This window comes from Scyliorhinus torazame, chromosome 4, assembly GCF_047496885.1.
Source record: "Scyliorhinus torazame isolate Kashiwa2021f chromosome 4, sScyTor2.1, whole genome shotgun sequence".
Lineage (NCBI taxonomy): Eukaryota > Metazoa > Chordata > Chondrichthyes > Carcharhiniformes > Scyliorhinidae > Scyliorhinus > Scyliorhinus torazame.
The window spans coordinates 200,306,398-200,322,510 of record NC_092710.1 but is presented as its reverse complement, the minus strand read 5'-3'; the positions used below and the strand labels follow the sequence as shown (position 1 = coordinate 200,322,510).

General features: G+C 44.1%; 1 protein-coding gene across 4 annotated transcripts in view; it reads left to right on the top strand.

Annotated features, from left to right (window-relative positions):
- The window catches only part of LOC140410690 (intersectin-2-like), a 377,319-nt gene that overhangs the window by 146,493 nt on the left and 214,713 nt on the right, over positions 1–16,113 (top strand). For all 4 annotated transcript variants that reach the window (XM_072499106.1, XM_072499104.1, XM_072499105.1 and 1 more), the window contains exon 4: positions 13,502–13,594. In XM_072499106.1, the coding sequence (XP_072355207.1) occupies positions 13,502–13,594 (93 nt within the window). The remainder of the gene's footprint in view (positions 1–13,501; positions 13,595–16,113) is intronic.

Below are 16,113 nucleotides of genomic sequence, written 5' to 3'. Positions count from 1 at the left end.
TTTGGTGAATACTGATGCAAAGTATTCATTTAGTACCTCGCCCATTTCCTCTGGCTCCACACATAGATTCCCTTGCCTATCCTTCAGTGGGCCAACCCTTTCCCTGGCTACCCTCTTGCTTTTTATGTAAGTGTAAAAAGCCTTGGGATTTTCCTTAACCCTATTTGCCAATGACTTTTCATGACCCCTTCTAGCCCTCCTGACTCCTTGCTTAAGTTCCTTCCTACTTTCCTTATATGCCACACATGCTTCGTCTGTTCCCAGCCTTTTAGCCCTGACAAATGCCTCCTTTTTCTTTTTGACGAGGCCTACAATATCACTCGTCATCCAAGGTTCCCGAAAATTGCCGTATTTATCTTTCTTCCTCACAGGAACATGCCTGTCCTGTATTCCCTTCAACTGCCACTTGAAAGCCTCCCACATGTCAGATGTTGATTTGCCCTCAAACATCCGCCCCCAATCTATGTTCTTCAGTTCCCGCCTAATATTGTCATAATTAGCCTTCCCCCAATTTAGCACATTCATCCTCGGACCACTCTTATCCTTGTCCACCAGTACTTTAAAACTTACTGAATTGTGGTCACTGTTACCGAAATGCTCCCCTACTGAAACATCTACCACCTGGCCGGGCTCATTCCCCAATACCAGGTCCAGTACCGCCCCTTCCCTAGTTGGACTGTTTACATATTGTTTTAAGAAGCCCTCCTGGATGCTCCTTACAAACTCTGCCCCGTCTAAGCCCCTGGCACTAAGTGAGTCCCAGTCAATATTGGGGAAGTTGAAGTCTCCCATCACCACAACCCTGTTGTTTTTACTCTTTTCCAAAATCTGTCTACCTATCTGCTCCTCTATCTCCCGCTGGCTGTTGGGAGGCCTGTAGTATACCCCCAACATTGTGACTGCACCCTTCTTATTCCTGATCTCTACCCATATAGCCTCACTGCCCTCTGAGGTGTCCTCTCGCAGTATAGCTGTGATATTCTCCCGAACAAGTAGCGCAACTCCGCCTCCCCTTTTACATCCCCCTCTATCCCGCCTGAAACATCTAAATCCTGGAACGTTTAGCTGCCAATCCTGCCCTTCCCTCAACCAGGTCTCTGTACATCATACAATTCAGGTCTGTTAAGCCTCTTCCTTCTGTCATTGCACCCCTGAGTGAGATTCAAAGAATCTCAAACTCCTCTTTTGCTTGCTCAGTGATCCAATCTGGTCGAAACCTTACCCTGATACATTTCGGATATTGCTACTGCTTTTACTTCAGTTTTTTAATTTTTTATTATGACCGAATTTTTGTGAAAGGTAAGTTCCGAACGTTACATTTTAACTTTATCATCTGTCCTATCAATTCTGCTAATGGGTTTTAATTCACTGTCTTCTCACTCTACATCATCACATAATACTAGTAAGTGCAGTAATCCCCTGACACTCATAACCAAACATTCCTTTTTCCCTTGACCAATTGGTTTGGGGATATGATCTATCCTGTGGCACGGCATCATTGCGGTGATACAGTCTCTAAACTAATTTACGTCCCCGGGTCATCCCGACATCTTTTAAACTATGTACTCCCTCACTTATTGGGACTATAAGTTTGTCACTTCTCCACAATCCTGCACATCCTTTCAGAATTACATCGTCGTCAGCTAGGTTTTCTCTGCAGTAATTACAATTTGTCATTATCATACCATCCCATATACAATTACTCCTCCCACGGTCAAAATCTATCTTGTGGTCACAAACTTTAATCATTAGTGTTGTCTGATATTTTACAAAACAGTTGTGGCAAAACTGAATTCTTCAAATTTCCTTTAGAGCCGCAGCATTTCCCCATCGTTGTCGTTCCAAATGCAGTATCAAATCACCTGAATACTCTGTATCTGCCATTCTCCTAGGTTTCATATGACTACTCCCTGTCCAAACAATTGCACGACACCCTTGACACAATGTTTCCTGATGTTCACAATTAATCATTTTAAACTGAGGTCCATTAATAACAGCCCTTGATCTATCATCCCAGATTCTCAATTCTTTGTTGATTCGGTTTCGTCGTTCGCTGCCGCAAGGTTGCCTATGGATTATCATAATCCCTCTATTATTATTTAATTGGCACAGATGTTTTAGTTCTGATACAATTTCTTTTGCTCCAGACACCACGTTTCTCCAATTCAACTGTATGTTTACCCAGATTCTGAATGATCTTGTCTTTACATTTTACAGCTTCACTGATTACTTTTCCTGCAGTTTTAGTTGGTAGCTTCACCCAAACTTCCTCTGTTATACATTGGTTTTAATATTTTAATTTTTCCTGTCTCTAATTTTATTAAATCTTTCCCTGCCATCAGATTCTCATTTCCTGATACTGCAAGTAATTCTCCTAATCTAACTTCTGGTCTAACATCTTTATTCCCTAAAGCTCCTTCTACCATGTATTTAACATTCCAAACATCATTTTTCCTGTGAGTATCTTTCTTGTGATCATCGGGCACTAGGACCCTGGTGGAGATGTGCCGTGTCAATTTCAACACATTAGTTTCAAAGTAATTTCCTTATACAGTTCTGACTGCTCCCGAGTTAACTTCTTTATGTGTTTATTCTAAGACCAATTTAGTTCTGAACATACTGATTTACTACCTCATAATACTGATCACATTTCTACCTGTCGTTTATAACTTCTAATTGATGTGAAACTCGGTTTTGCAAAATACAACATTTTAAAAACTACAAACACCAAAGGAAATTCACCAATCCTTATTAAACATACACACACTCATTCATCCACTCAGATCTTGGGTCTCTACTCAGTAGGGCTTCACAAATCTTATTAAACACACGCACACATTTATCCACTGAGATCTTTGGTCTCTACTCTGTAGGGCTTCACAAATCCTTATTAAACACACACACACGCTCATTCATCCACTCAGATCTTGGACCTCTACTCTGTAGGGTTTCACAAATCCTTTTTAAACACATACTCATTTACCATTGAGACCTTGGACCTCTATTCTGTTGGGCTTTAGGTACTCTAACAAAAATTGAGGCCTCCATCCTGATAAGTCTCTCTTATCCAGGAGTTTTTTGCCTCTGTTAATTTCTTCCACTCTTGTTTCATTGCTTCAACTCTCTTGACCGTGTTTCCGAGCAAGAGGATTATTCTAATTGCCATTTTTTGGATTTCTAACTTCTGTTCCTGGTTGTCCCTTTCAGGTCAACACTGAAATTAAGGATAAGTACCCTTTCTGGGCCCTATCCAAATGTACTAAGGCACTATCTTCCTGTTTTAGTTAAAGGTCGATTGGTTATTGGTCTCTAAAGGTTTCAAGGCGTCCCTATTTCTGTAGGCTTTCCCTCACAATCTGCCTCACTCTAAGGATGATTTATTTTTAGGCCTCCTTTTACCAGTAATGGATGCACGATTTTTAGTGCTGTCACCAAGATGTCTTGCAGACTTTTTCTCAGGGTTAGTATCTTCTGGTCTACTGGTTTTCACACCCAACCTGAGTTTTATGTCCCCCGGATCCACAGAATATCCTTACAAAAGTCAATCACACGACTTTCAAACTAAACTCGGCAGGTAATGTTTGACTCACACATAGACTAGAAATGTCTAATATTCTAGCCTTTGTGCCGATTAGAAACTTCTAATATTCTAACCGTTGTTTGGGAACTAGAAACTTCTAATATTCTAGCCCCTGTGCCGGTTAGAAACTTTGAATATTCTAGCCTCCACTTTGCTTAACTAGAAACTTCTAATGTCCTAGCCTCACTTTACCTAGAAACGTCTAATACTCTAGGTCTCCACGCTGGGTGCCATGAAATAAAAAACTCACCACTATTATCAGAATTCCCCCTATACCAAAAAAGGTCAATTAGACATTCTAAATGGTGAACAGGGATTCTCACTCCCTGACTCCTATGCAGAATTAGGTGGGTGCTAATCAGGTCAAACTATATTTTCAAGTTATCCCCGGCACAACCCATATCTTCAGAGAAGAATTTTACCTACTTACCACTTAGTAGCATCGGGCCTGGGTCCCGCATTGCTAAGTAAGTAAAGTAGACTTTGGAATAACCACTGTTTCAGGTTAAAACTTTTAAGTTATTTTATTATTATATATTTTATTTTAAAAGATGCAATCACTGTCTTTACAGAAAAGTAAAAAGATCTTGTTTCTGGATTCTCCTGGTTGGTTGAAAAGACCTTCAGGTCCACCTTGACAACCTCTCTTCTTTAACTTTAGGTCTTCCTCAGATGGATTCGCTGTTCTGCTCGGTTGCTATGTTCTATTCTTTCTATGACCGATGGCAGCTATGAGAGCTGACTTTCTCCTTTTTAGCTTTTGGTCTTCCTCAGATGGATTCGCTGGTCTGCTTGGTTACTGTGTTCTATTCTTCCCATGACCGAGCTATGAGAGCTGACTCTGCTGGTTGTCCCCTTTGTAAGGGTTTATATTCCCCTTCTAGCAGTTATTAAGTTTATATGACATTATCGTAAAGTAACTTTATTTTACTCTTGATTGTACAAGGTACCTTTAATCTGAATTATTTCTAACATGACTATGTATTCATATTGAGCATGACTTCAGCTCATCGAACTCTTGATTACATTGTTTCCTTTGTGATTTTCAAAAGTGCTTTGAACCCAGAGGGGTGTTACATCTGGTTTCTGTCATTTCTAAAGTTGCTTTATTCTCAAATAGTGCCCTTAGCTCAGACCTCTGACTACGATTTGGGGTTAATGTGTGTTCCCGTTGTCACGTTGTCTCCAGCTTCCCATATTCCAGTCCATCACATGAACCTGCCTCCCATCCATTGACTCCATCTACACCTCCCGCTGCCTGGGGAAAGCGGGCAGCATAATCAAAGGCCCCTCCCACCCGGCTTACTCACTCTTCCAACTTCTTCCATCGGGCAGGAGATACAGAAGTCTGAGAATAGACTCAAAAACAGCTTCTTCCCTGCTGTTCCCAAACTCCTAAATGACCCTCTTATGGATTGACCTCATTAACACTACACCCTGTATGCTTCATCCGATGCTGGTGCTTATGTAGTTACACTGTATACCTTGTGTTGCCCTATTATGTATTTTCTTTTATGTATTTTGTTTTATTTCCTTTTCTTTTCATGTACTTAATGATCTGTTGAGATGCTCGCAGAAAAATACTTTTCACTGTACCTTGGTACACGTGACAATAAACAAATCCAATCCAATCCAATTTCACACCTAAACATTTGTCACCCAATTCAACTGGAAATCCTAGCAATTCTTTGTAGCTGCTTACTAAAATAATTAACTTCAAAGAAGGTGCAAAATATTGCTTTTTTCCATTTCACTAAAAGTTCAATCTGCTGTGACTTAAAAGACATACATCAGTTTTACAGCTTGAATAATCACAAGCTGTTTTCTTAACGCCTGTTTGATAAAGGCTATCTGCGTTTCAAAACCTTCTTTTGCAGCTGCTGTTAACCCTTCGTGGGATTTTCCCTACATTCTCTCATGTACCCTTAGGTCAGGTATTGCCAGACTTCCATGTTTCAAATGACATATTTTCCCATTTTTTCTTTTACACCCTCCACTATCCCCCCCCCCCCCCAGGCATTGTCTTCCAGACTCTCACCACATTCTGCGTGGAAACAAATTTAAAATGATGCCCCCCTTCTTATTGACCCTTCAACTAAGGTGAACAGCTGTGTCTTATCCACCCTGCCCATACTCCTCATAATCTTACACACCTCAATCAGGTACCCCCTCAGCCTTCTTTGCTCAAAGAAAACAACCCAAGCGTATCCAGCCTCTCTTCATAGCTCAAATGCTCCATCCCAGGCAACATCCTGGTGAATCTTCGCTGCATTTTTCTCTTCACTACAATCACCCCCTTTCTATAATGAGGCAACCAGAACTGTGCACAGTACTCTAGCTGTGGCCGAACCAAAGTTTTGTACGCTCCAACATAACCTCCCTGCTCTTAACTTCATCAGTCGTGGCACAGATTATAAGTGTCCCATGCCTTCTTAACTACCCTATTAACCTGTTCAGCCGCCTTTTGTTCCTCTGAGCTTCCTAGTGTTCTGCCATTCATTGAATACTCCCTCGTCTTGTTACTCCTTCCAAAGTGCTTCACCTCCCACTTTTCAGGATTAAATTACATCTGCCACTGATCTGCCCACCTGACCAACTTGTCCATTATCTTCCTGCAACCTGGAACCTTCCTCATTATTAACCACCATGCCAATCTCTGTATCATCCGCAATCTTACTTATCATCTCCCCCACATTCTCACCTATAATCATTTATATATAAGGGACCTAGCATTGAACCCCACTCAAACTCCTTCAGTGAAATACTGAACCAGTGATTCTGAATTCTCCCTCTGTGTACCCGAACAGGTGCAGGAGTGTGGCACAGTAACTTCATTGCAATGTTAATGTAAGCCTCTATGTGACGCTAATAAAGATTATTATAAAATGTACTTAAAAGCAACAGTTTTCTGAACTGCCATTAACAGTTTGTCAATACATAGGATGGATTTGCCAATGCACATTTAGATTGGTAAGGGTACGTCTTTCCCTTCACCTGATCGAAATATCAAGCTGGCTACTTTAAACAGAATGACACAAAAAGTGCGGGAGTATCTGATCCTGAGGCTAAGTGTTGACAGCGTCGTGACGGCGTCAACATGGCCTCAGGAGCATCAGTTCTGACCCCTACAGGGGGCCAGCATGGCACTGGAGCAACCCACGCAGCTCCAGCTGCCGATCTCGCCGTCAGATGGCGTCGCAAATCTGCGCATGCACAGTGCGACTAGCGCGATTTCCGCGCATGTGTGATGTCTCCCTTCGTGCCGGCCCCGACGCAACATGGTGTAGGGCTACAGGGGCTGGCGTGGAACAAAGGAGGCCCCCAGCCCGAGAGGCCGGTCCGCCAATCGGTGGGCCCCGTTCGCTGGCCAGGTCACAGCGGAGCCCCCCCCCCCCTCCCCACCGGATCCATCCACGCTGAGGTCCCACCGGGTAAGACCAGGTTAGAATGGCGCCAGCGGGACTCGGGTTTTTTGTACGGCCGCTCGGCCCATCACGGGCGGAGAATCGCCGTGGGGTAACCCCATAGAGCGGCCCCCGACCACCACCGCACGACCGCGCCGGCGCCAATGGCCCCGATTCTCTGCACTCCGGAGACTCTCATCGGGGCGGCATGGCACGATTCGCGCCGGTCACGGCGATTCTCCGGCCCGGCCCCGGGGTGAGAGAAGCCCGCCCAAGATATCTCAAGCTGCCGCTGGGGCACAATGCATTTGGTGACCCTTTTTGTGCACCAAATGTGATGTTCTTGTAGCTTGTAGAAACAACAAGCAGTAACAAAATATTGCCTCTGCGTGTGCCATGACTAGCAAAGACTAAAGCGCATATCCATAGTGACACATTAGTCAGGTCAATTTTGTTCATTGTTTTAAGATTCCAATCAGGTCCTTCAAAACATTTATGAAGAACAACTTCCTCAATCGTTCCTTACAATTTGGGGTGCAATTATACTGCCATTTTTAACACATTGGAGCTGTTCCCAATTCAGTGATACAGAAGTGGCAGTATAATCAGAAGTCTGATCGATAATCTGACTGCCAAGTACATTAAAGCAGAGGAAATAAAGGATTTCACACTATATCTCAGTGTGTAAGTAGCAGTATACTTTGCTGGAATTTTTTGTTGGATGGCATTTGGAGTATCAGCTGCTACTCATCTTTTCCCTCCAAGTCCCCTCCGAGTCCAGTTGTTTTGCTTCAAAATAGAATCCTTCCTGTACATTTTTAGATTCCCAACCTACTTTGCATGAAATGTGCAGGAACAGTCACATGTGCATCATCGTACCATTGATATCCATGAAATGTGTACTTTCTAGGCTCAGAACCTGCATTTCAATTTGAAAAATAGCATAAGTTCAGGCTACCTGATACACACTCAAAACAGATAACAATCCCAGACCAGTGTATATAGTGTAATGGCAGCCTTAAACTCTTGAAGTGGGAAGTAACATAATACACAGTATTTAACAGTGCACTAGCCCATTGGTAAATTCCTTTGGAAGCTTTGTAGAACTGAACTTTTAGTTTTATTGACTAACCAGTCTGAAATATGAACAATGTAAAATTGTCAAGTTATGTCTAAAATGCTATAAAATACTAAAGTTACAGCTATACTTAATAATCAGCTTTATGGTTGCCAGTGTCAAACAAAACTTATCTGGTTTCCCACAATTTGTATATCATTGAGAAGGAAACCTCAGATTAAAAGGGACTTCTGAGCTGAATGTACATACAACCTTTGAGGGGCAAAGCAGGGAGATGCTGGAAGAATGATGCTATTGGAAAGTGAGCAATTCTCATTGGAAATTACACCACTGAATGTTTACTTGGGATGGTGGATTTGGAGTCATTGTGTGTTCATCCCAGGGACATGAATTGTGTGCTGGGCTAAGCATATTACTGCATACAGCTTCAACTCATTTCATAGAATTGTGCCTGATAAAGTCTGCTTTCCATATAGTATGGGGTGCTAATCAGATCTGCTGTGCCGGCAGTTATTATACACAGTACTAAAACAGATCATGTGGCCCAGCTAGTCTGTGCTGATATCCACGAGTCCCTTTTTCTCCCATTTGCTCTTGTCGTCTCCTTTAGAAAACAACCAAGCTCTTTGGTCCAGTCACTTACTGTGGTAACGGGTTTCACATTCTAACCACCAAGTAAAAAAACAAAAATCTTCCTATAGTGCGTAACTATATTATGTATTTATGGCCCCAGGGTTTTGGATTCTTCAATAGTTCAACCTAGCCATTATTTTTAAAACTACTATCAGGTGTATCTTTTCCTTCTCCTTTCGAAACCTTTCCCAATAGCTGTAATCTCTCTGTTTTGCTGCCATTCTTGTAAATTGTATTTCTCCATTAGGTCACCCAACCATAACGAGGCATTGGGTGGAGTGGTAGACCTCCACCCTAGTAGAATTTCCCTTCGGGCGGTCAATGAGGCGAAGGCAGGGACATCTGCCCTGACCCCCGTCTGTAGCCCAGGCGCGTCCAACACCCCAAAAATGGCCACCAGAGAACAAGGCCCCAGATGGATATTCAGAATCGCTGACATGGTGCTGAAGAAGGAGATCCAAAAGCTACCAATTTGGGGCAAGACCAGAACATGTGTGTATGATGGCTGGACCCTGGAACAGCGCTCGCACCTGTCTTCTGCCTCCTGAAAATACACACTCATCCCAGTTTTGGTCAGGTGTGCCCTATGCACCACCTTAAGCTGGTTTAGACCAAGCCGCGCGCAAGCTGGTTTAGACCAAACTGTCCTAAGAAGTGCCTCGCTCTACATCTCATCATCCACTATCGGTCCCAACTTCCTTTCCCACTTCGCCTTCACCCCATCCGCCGAGTCTGAATCCTTAGACAGAATTTTCCCATTAATACCAGACGTGCTACCCGCCAGAGAAACGTTCCTTTCCAACAGAGACGTCCGCGGTGCCACGGGAAATGTTGGGAAGGCCAACCGTTCAAAATTCCTTATCTGGAAGTGCCTAAACGAGTTCGACCCCACAAGCACAAACTTCGCCGACAATTCCTCCAAGCTGGCAAACCATCTCTTGACAAACAAATCCCCAAATCTTTCAAGCCCTTCCTTTCCCCCACCCCGAACATGGTGTCCAATCTCGACGGCTCAAATAAGTGATTGGCACAGATAGGGTTCATCTTCGATACGGATCCAAACTTAAAATGCTGCCTGAATTGAATCCATTTCCCTAAAGTGGATGCGATCACCGGGTTCGAGGACCTAGCCTGAGAAAACGGAAGTGAGGTTGTCACCAGTGCACCCAGACTAGATCCCTACATAGTATTGACCGCCCAATAATAATAAAGCAAATTTGGCAATGCTTGGGCCCCCGACTGCCCAGCCCTTTGAAGAACTACCCTGCGGATCCTCGAGGTCTTGTCCACCAATATTCACAAAGAAAGGGAGGAAGGCAGAAAGACATTGAAACAAAAACTTTTATTTTAATAGACTGGACTCTGCCTGCAGGTCATACTTAACTGTGTCCACCAGACTTGCAAAGTTCAATTTATGAAGCCCTGGCCACTCGGACACCCAGATACCTGAAGCTAGAGCTGGCCAAGCAAAAAGGCAACTCCCCAAAGTATGCTTCTGTCCCTGGGGAGTTAGCCGGAAAACATTCGCTCTTTTCCAGATTCAACTTGTAACCTGAAAATGAACCAAAGCTCCTCAATATATATAGCTCCCGTTATATCACCCATAGTGGGGATCTAGTCCATAACATAAAGCAACAGATCATCAGCATATAGGGACACGCTATGCTCCACCACTCCCCTCGTTACCCCCTTCCACTTACACAAAGCCCTGAAAGCTATGGTTAAGGTGTCAATCGCTATTGCAAATAGGAGGGTGGACAAAATAGTCACCTTATTCAAATGGAAGTACGCCAAACTCAAAGAATTGGTACGAACATTAACCAAGGGGTCCCATACAGCAAGCGTACCCATGAAATCAAATTTGGCCCAGACCAAACCTCTCCAGAACTTCGAAATGGTACCTCCACTCCACCCTTCTCGGCATCTCAAGACACAATCACCTCCTGCTTGGGCTCCTCAGACGGGGAGGGAGCAACATTCAACAGCCTTGGAACATTGGCTGATAATTGCTGGAATATTGGCTGATAATTGTCTTACCAAAGCCTGTCTGATCCTCTGAAAAACACCTTAGCCAGTACCTTGGTGTCCACATTTAACAGCGAGATAGACTGGTATGATTCACACTCCGTTGGTTCCTTATCCTTCTTCAACAGAAGAGAAATAGAGGTCTGCAAAAGTGTAGCAGGCAGGGATCCCTGGGACAAAGAGTAATTAAATATATCTACCAGCAACAGGACCAACTGATCAGCAAACTTACAGAATTCCACAGGAAACCCATCAGGCCCAGGAGCTTTACCCATTTGCATTCACCCAATACCAATCAAAATCTCTTCAGGGTCTAACTCTTCCCATCTCTCTCCCACCACCGAAACTCCAATCCATCTAAAAATGTTGACTTGTCCAAGCCCCCCACCGAGGGCTCTGGCCTCTAAAGATTCTTGTAAAAAGCCTCAAACATAGTGTTAACTTTATCTGGGGCGGAAACCAAACTACCACTCGAGTTCCTAACCTGAATAATTTCCAGGAGGCTCCCTGCTGTCTCAGCTGATGAGCCAACAGGCCCGACTCCAAAACCAAATCCACCAGATGTGGGGCATGATCCACGATGGTAGCCATGATGTGGAGATGCCGGCGTTGGACTAGAGTGGACACAGTAAGAAGTCTTACAACTCCAGGTTAAAGTCCAACAGGTTTATTTGGAATCATGAGCTTTCGGAGCGTAGCCCCTTCATTAGGTGAGTGATTCACCTGATGAAGGGGCTACGTTCTGAAAGCTCGTGATTCCAAATAAACCTGTTGGACTTTAACCTGGTGTTGTAAGACTTTTTATCATGATCCACGATGACACTGGCTGAGTATTCTGCCTTCCTAACCCACGGGAGAAGAGACCTACCCACCAGAAAAAAGGCAATCCTGGAATACACCGTATGTACTGGGGAGAAGAACACAAATTCTTTATGCCATGGGTGCATAAACTTCCATGGATCTGCCCTCTGTTAGTATTTTTAATGCTTTGTTAACTTGGAATGCTGCTTTTAATGATTTACTCATCTGTATCCCTCTGCTCTTCTACCCTTTTCAGTTACTTATTTTCGAAGATTATCTTTCCATTTTCCATACCAATCGCCTCACATTTATCATGTTAAAGTTTATTTGGTATTTAACTGTCCAATCTGCAAGCTTACTAATGTATTATTCTATTTTTCATTCTTTCTCAGCGTTAGCTATGCCCATCTGTGAATATTGATATTGAGCTACTTGTTCCTAAATCTAAATAAATAATGTAAATTATGAATAATAATGCCAGCACTGATCCTTGTGGAACACTGCTTTTTACCTTCCTCACGTCTGAATAACTACTCTTTGTCCCTTTTTTCTGCTTTCTATTGTTTTGAGCCAATTTGATAACCATATAGCTATTTGTCTCCTACCTCAAAGTGCCATGAGCCTACCATATGGTCCCCTATCATAGAATCGACGGCATGGAGACAGGCCCTTCGGCCCAAACTGGTCCATGCCAACCAAAAAGCCCATCTAAGCTAACCCCATTTGCCTAAAGAATCATAGAATGTGCAAACGGCTTTTGAAAAGTCAAGTCATATGGCTTCAACTGCATTACCCAGATCTATTTCTGCTCATCAGGTGAGTTAAGACTTTCATAATACATGAAGACTTCTTATCTCTATCTCTAGATTATCATTTATTTTAGTATAGATTTGAGCCTCATTTGCCATCGCTGGCACTAAACTGACTGGCTTATAATTCTCAAGTTTAATTCTGTTTCCACGAGATTATGCATTTTCCTTTGGAATATATGTAGTTTGTCCCTGAGATTTTCTGCATCTTGTGGCCTGAATGACCATGCAGGTCATCAGCCTCCCCGAACAGGCGCCGGAATGTGGCGACTAGGGGCTTTTCACAGTAACTTCATTTGAAGTCTACTTGTGACAATAAGTGATTTCCATTCCATTTCCATTTCCATGATCATGTCTGAATTTCTCCAAGGAAAGGATTGCTACATTGCCACCTAGTGGACATATTTATACATTATTCTGATATTTGATAGATGGAATTGATTGAGTTATATAACGAACGTTAAGTGGGGGGCTATTAAAGGTAATTGCAAGGATTTGCTTGAAGTGATGCTCACTCCATTGCCAAAATTTAATTGGAAGTACTGTAAAACTTTAGATCTGAGAAAGTTGGCAGCCAATGAGTCACAGAACATGACTCTGACAGTAAGATAGAAGCAGAATACCGTGGATGCTGGAGGTCGGTAATAAAACCAGAAAGTGCGAAAAATAAATTCAGCAGGTATGGCAGAATCTGTGAGACGTTTCTAGTCCAACATGACTCTTCGGAGAAGAATTCATATTGTTGAAGGAAGAGTCATATTAGACTCGAAAACGTTAACTCTGTTTCTCTCTTCACAGACGCTGCCAGACATGCTGAGTTTTTCCAGCACTTTGTTTTTTTCGCTCTGACAGTGCTCGCCACTCTTGACAGTTTACATACTGTAGTGTGAGTCATAGGAAACTTGAGACTGGGGCCAAAGTCAAGAGAATTGAGCTAGATTTCTAGAGTTAAAAGGTTGGAAACTCTCTTGTGTTCCAGTCTGATGTGGAGCCGGGGGTGAGAATGGTAGAGAGCTTGGTGGGAACATGACTGTCTTGGTCTCAAGCTGGAGAATGAAGGACAGCAGGAATAATTATACCCCACATGGAGATTCTAATGTCATTTGTGAAGTACTGTCTGTGTAATTGGAAATGATCCATGTGTTTACTTGTGCGTCTGTTTGCTTTATAGGTGGTCCAAACATGTGGGCTATCACCTCCGATGAACGAGTCAAACATGACCAGCAATTTTTAAGTCTTAAACCGCTTGGAGGGTTACTTTCAGGTATGTGTCCAGTAGAACTTTGAGAGTACATCAGCGTATCAAAATAAAACATGTGCGTTAGCATGCGTTTTATATGGCTGTCCTAGACTGCTGATTGCTATGCTATGCGACTTGTATTGAGTCGATGTGGTTTTCCCATTATTCTAACGTAGAATTTGTGGTATAACTGCACTTTAAAGAGTGCATTCAAGTACAAATCAATGACTCAGATTTTACAGTTGTAATGATGGAAAAGACAGTATTTCTAACCATTAGTCTATGAAACTGACAGCAACTCTTAGCATCTGCACGTAAGGCCTTAAATGTGAATATTCATAAGCTGCTGTCGGTGATCTCCTGCTGCTTGACGGAATGCACAGTTTAAATCTCTATAGGAGGCAATCTTTAGATATCAGTGAACCAACAAGAACTCCCTCGTTTGTGCTGTAATGTTACTCTTGAAACCCTGCCAAGAGGTTACACCTTGTTATTGAGGTGGAATTGAGATTGGAATGCCCTAATGAGTCATATCTACGACTGAATGACTGCTCTGGCCCTGAGAAACTAATTTTACAGTTGTGTAAATTCCATTATGATAAAAGTTCCATACATTTTTTAAAATTCGAATAGAAATTATTTCTTAAGCATTATTTATGATATTTTAGCTTCTCATGGGTATTTCCAAATCTTTATTTCTTGCTTTGAAAAATTTATAAAAACGTAATGGAATAATCATTGCATTTTACTTCTTAGTTTGCTGTTTGTGAGAATTCTTCAATGTAATTAGCTGCTTCCCCGGCTTGATTATGTCACTTTTCCTGACTGCCAGAGATCCCATTGACTTGACACCAGAGTTAAATTGGGAGCGGAAAATCTAGTCCACTAGATCATTAGATCTTTGCGGGCAGCTTTCTTTGAGGTCAACTGACCACAAAATCGAGACTTCCGGGTGCGGCTATGCAGAGCTAAGTCGCATGTTCGGCAGCTCCCGCTTGGAACGGACTTTTGGGCTCTTTACAGGGCCCCCAACGGCATTTTTTCGACATTTCCCGGTGTGGGAAGAAGACTGCAACATTCCCCCGACAGTGTCCCCCAGGAATGGTATGTCTCTTGGTTACCAGACCCGGCAGAAACAGTAAAAGATTTGGCTGGAAAGACAAAAGCCTCTTCCAGCATGCAGGCGGGGGAAGGGCAAGCTTAAAGGCTTCAAGCTGACTTGAGGGCCTTTATTAAAGGTGAATTCTAGCAGCAGAGGGAACAACTGTGAAAAGATCTCACTAAGGTAATTGAAGAAGCGGGGACGAGGCTTCCGGTGGCGGCCATGGAGGAGTAGGTCGCGCATTCGGCAGCTGCAGTCTGGAACGAACTCTCAGACCTTTTTCAGGAGTTTCCACAGAATTCTTTGGGCAGATTGGTGAAGCGAACACTGCCAAAAGGATTACCTCTCGAGACTTCCGGTTGCGGCTATGCAGAGCTAAGTCGCACATTCAGCGGCTCCCGCAAAAACGGACTTTTGGGCTCTTTTCAGGGCCCCCAACGGCACTTTTTCGATGTTTCCCGGTGTGGGAAGGAGTTAATAACAGCTCCCCGTCAGTATATGGCTTTAACTAGGAGCGGGGCGACAGAAAAGGTGGTGGTGGACCCGAAGAAGGGAGGGAAGAAGGACAAAATGGCGGCGGGCGGAGACCAGACAGCGTGGAGGCAGTGGGCGGAGGAGCAACAGGAGGGTATCCAGCGCTGCCTCAGAGATTAAAACTGACCTGCTAGTGCCGATGAAGCTGCTGGAGACACAGACGGCCCAGGGGGTGGCGATCCGCGAGGCCCGACAAAAGATCTCCGACAATGAGGACGAGATCTTAGGCCTGGCGGTAAAGGTGGAGGCGCATGAGGCGCTCCACAAGAAATGGCAGGAGCGGTTCGAGGAGATGGAGAATCGGTCGAGGCGGAAGAATCTGCGGATTCTGGGCCTCCTGGAGGGGCTGGAGGGGCCAGACGTGGGGGCCTATGTGGTCACCATGTTGAACTTGCTGATGGGAGCGGGGTCCTTCCAGGGGCCCCTGGAGCTGGAAGGGGCCCATAGAGTGTTGGCGAGGAGGCCCAAGGCTAACGAGCCTCCGCGGGCGGTGCTGGTGCGCTTCCATCGGTTCGCTGATCGGGAGTGCGTGCTCAGGTGGGCCAAGAAGGAGAAGAGCAGCAGGTGGGAGAACGCGGAGGTTCGGATATATCAGGACTGGAGTGCGGAGGTGGCGAAGAGGAGGGCCGGGTACAATCGAGTGAAGGCGGTGCTGCACAGGAAGGGGGTGAAGTTTGGCATGTTGCAGCCGGCGCAACTGTGGGTCACCTATAAGGACCGGCACCATTATTTTGAGTCTCCGGAGGCGGCGTGGGCCTTTGTTCAGGCCGAGAAGCTGGACACAGACTGAGGGTCGGGATGGGCGATTGGGGACTGCGGTGGTTATGTTATGCCTATTTTTTGTTCGGGGAGGGGGGCGGGGCCTTTGCATTGTTTTGGGTTTCTTTTTTCCTGTGTTTTTCTCTTT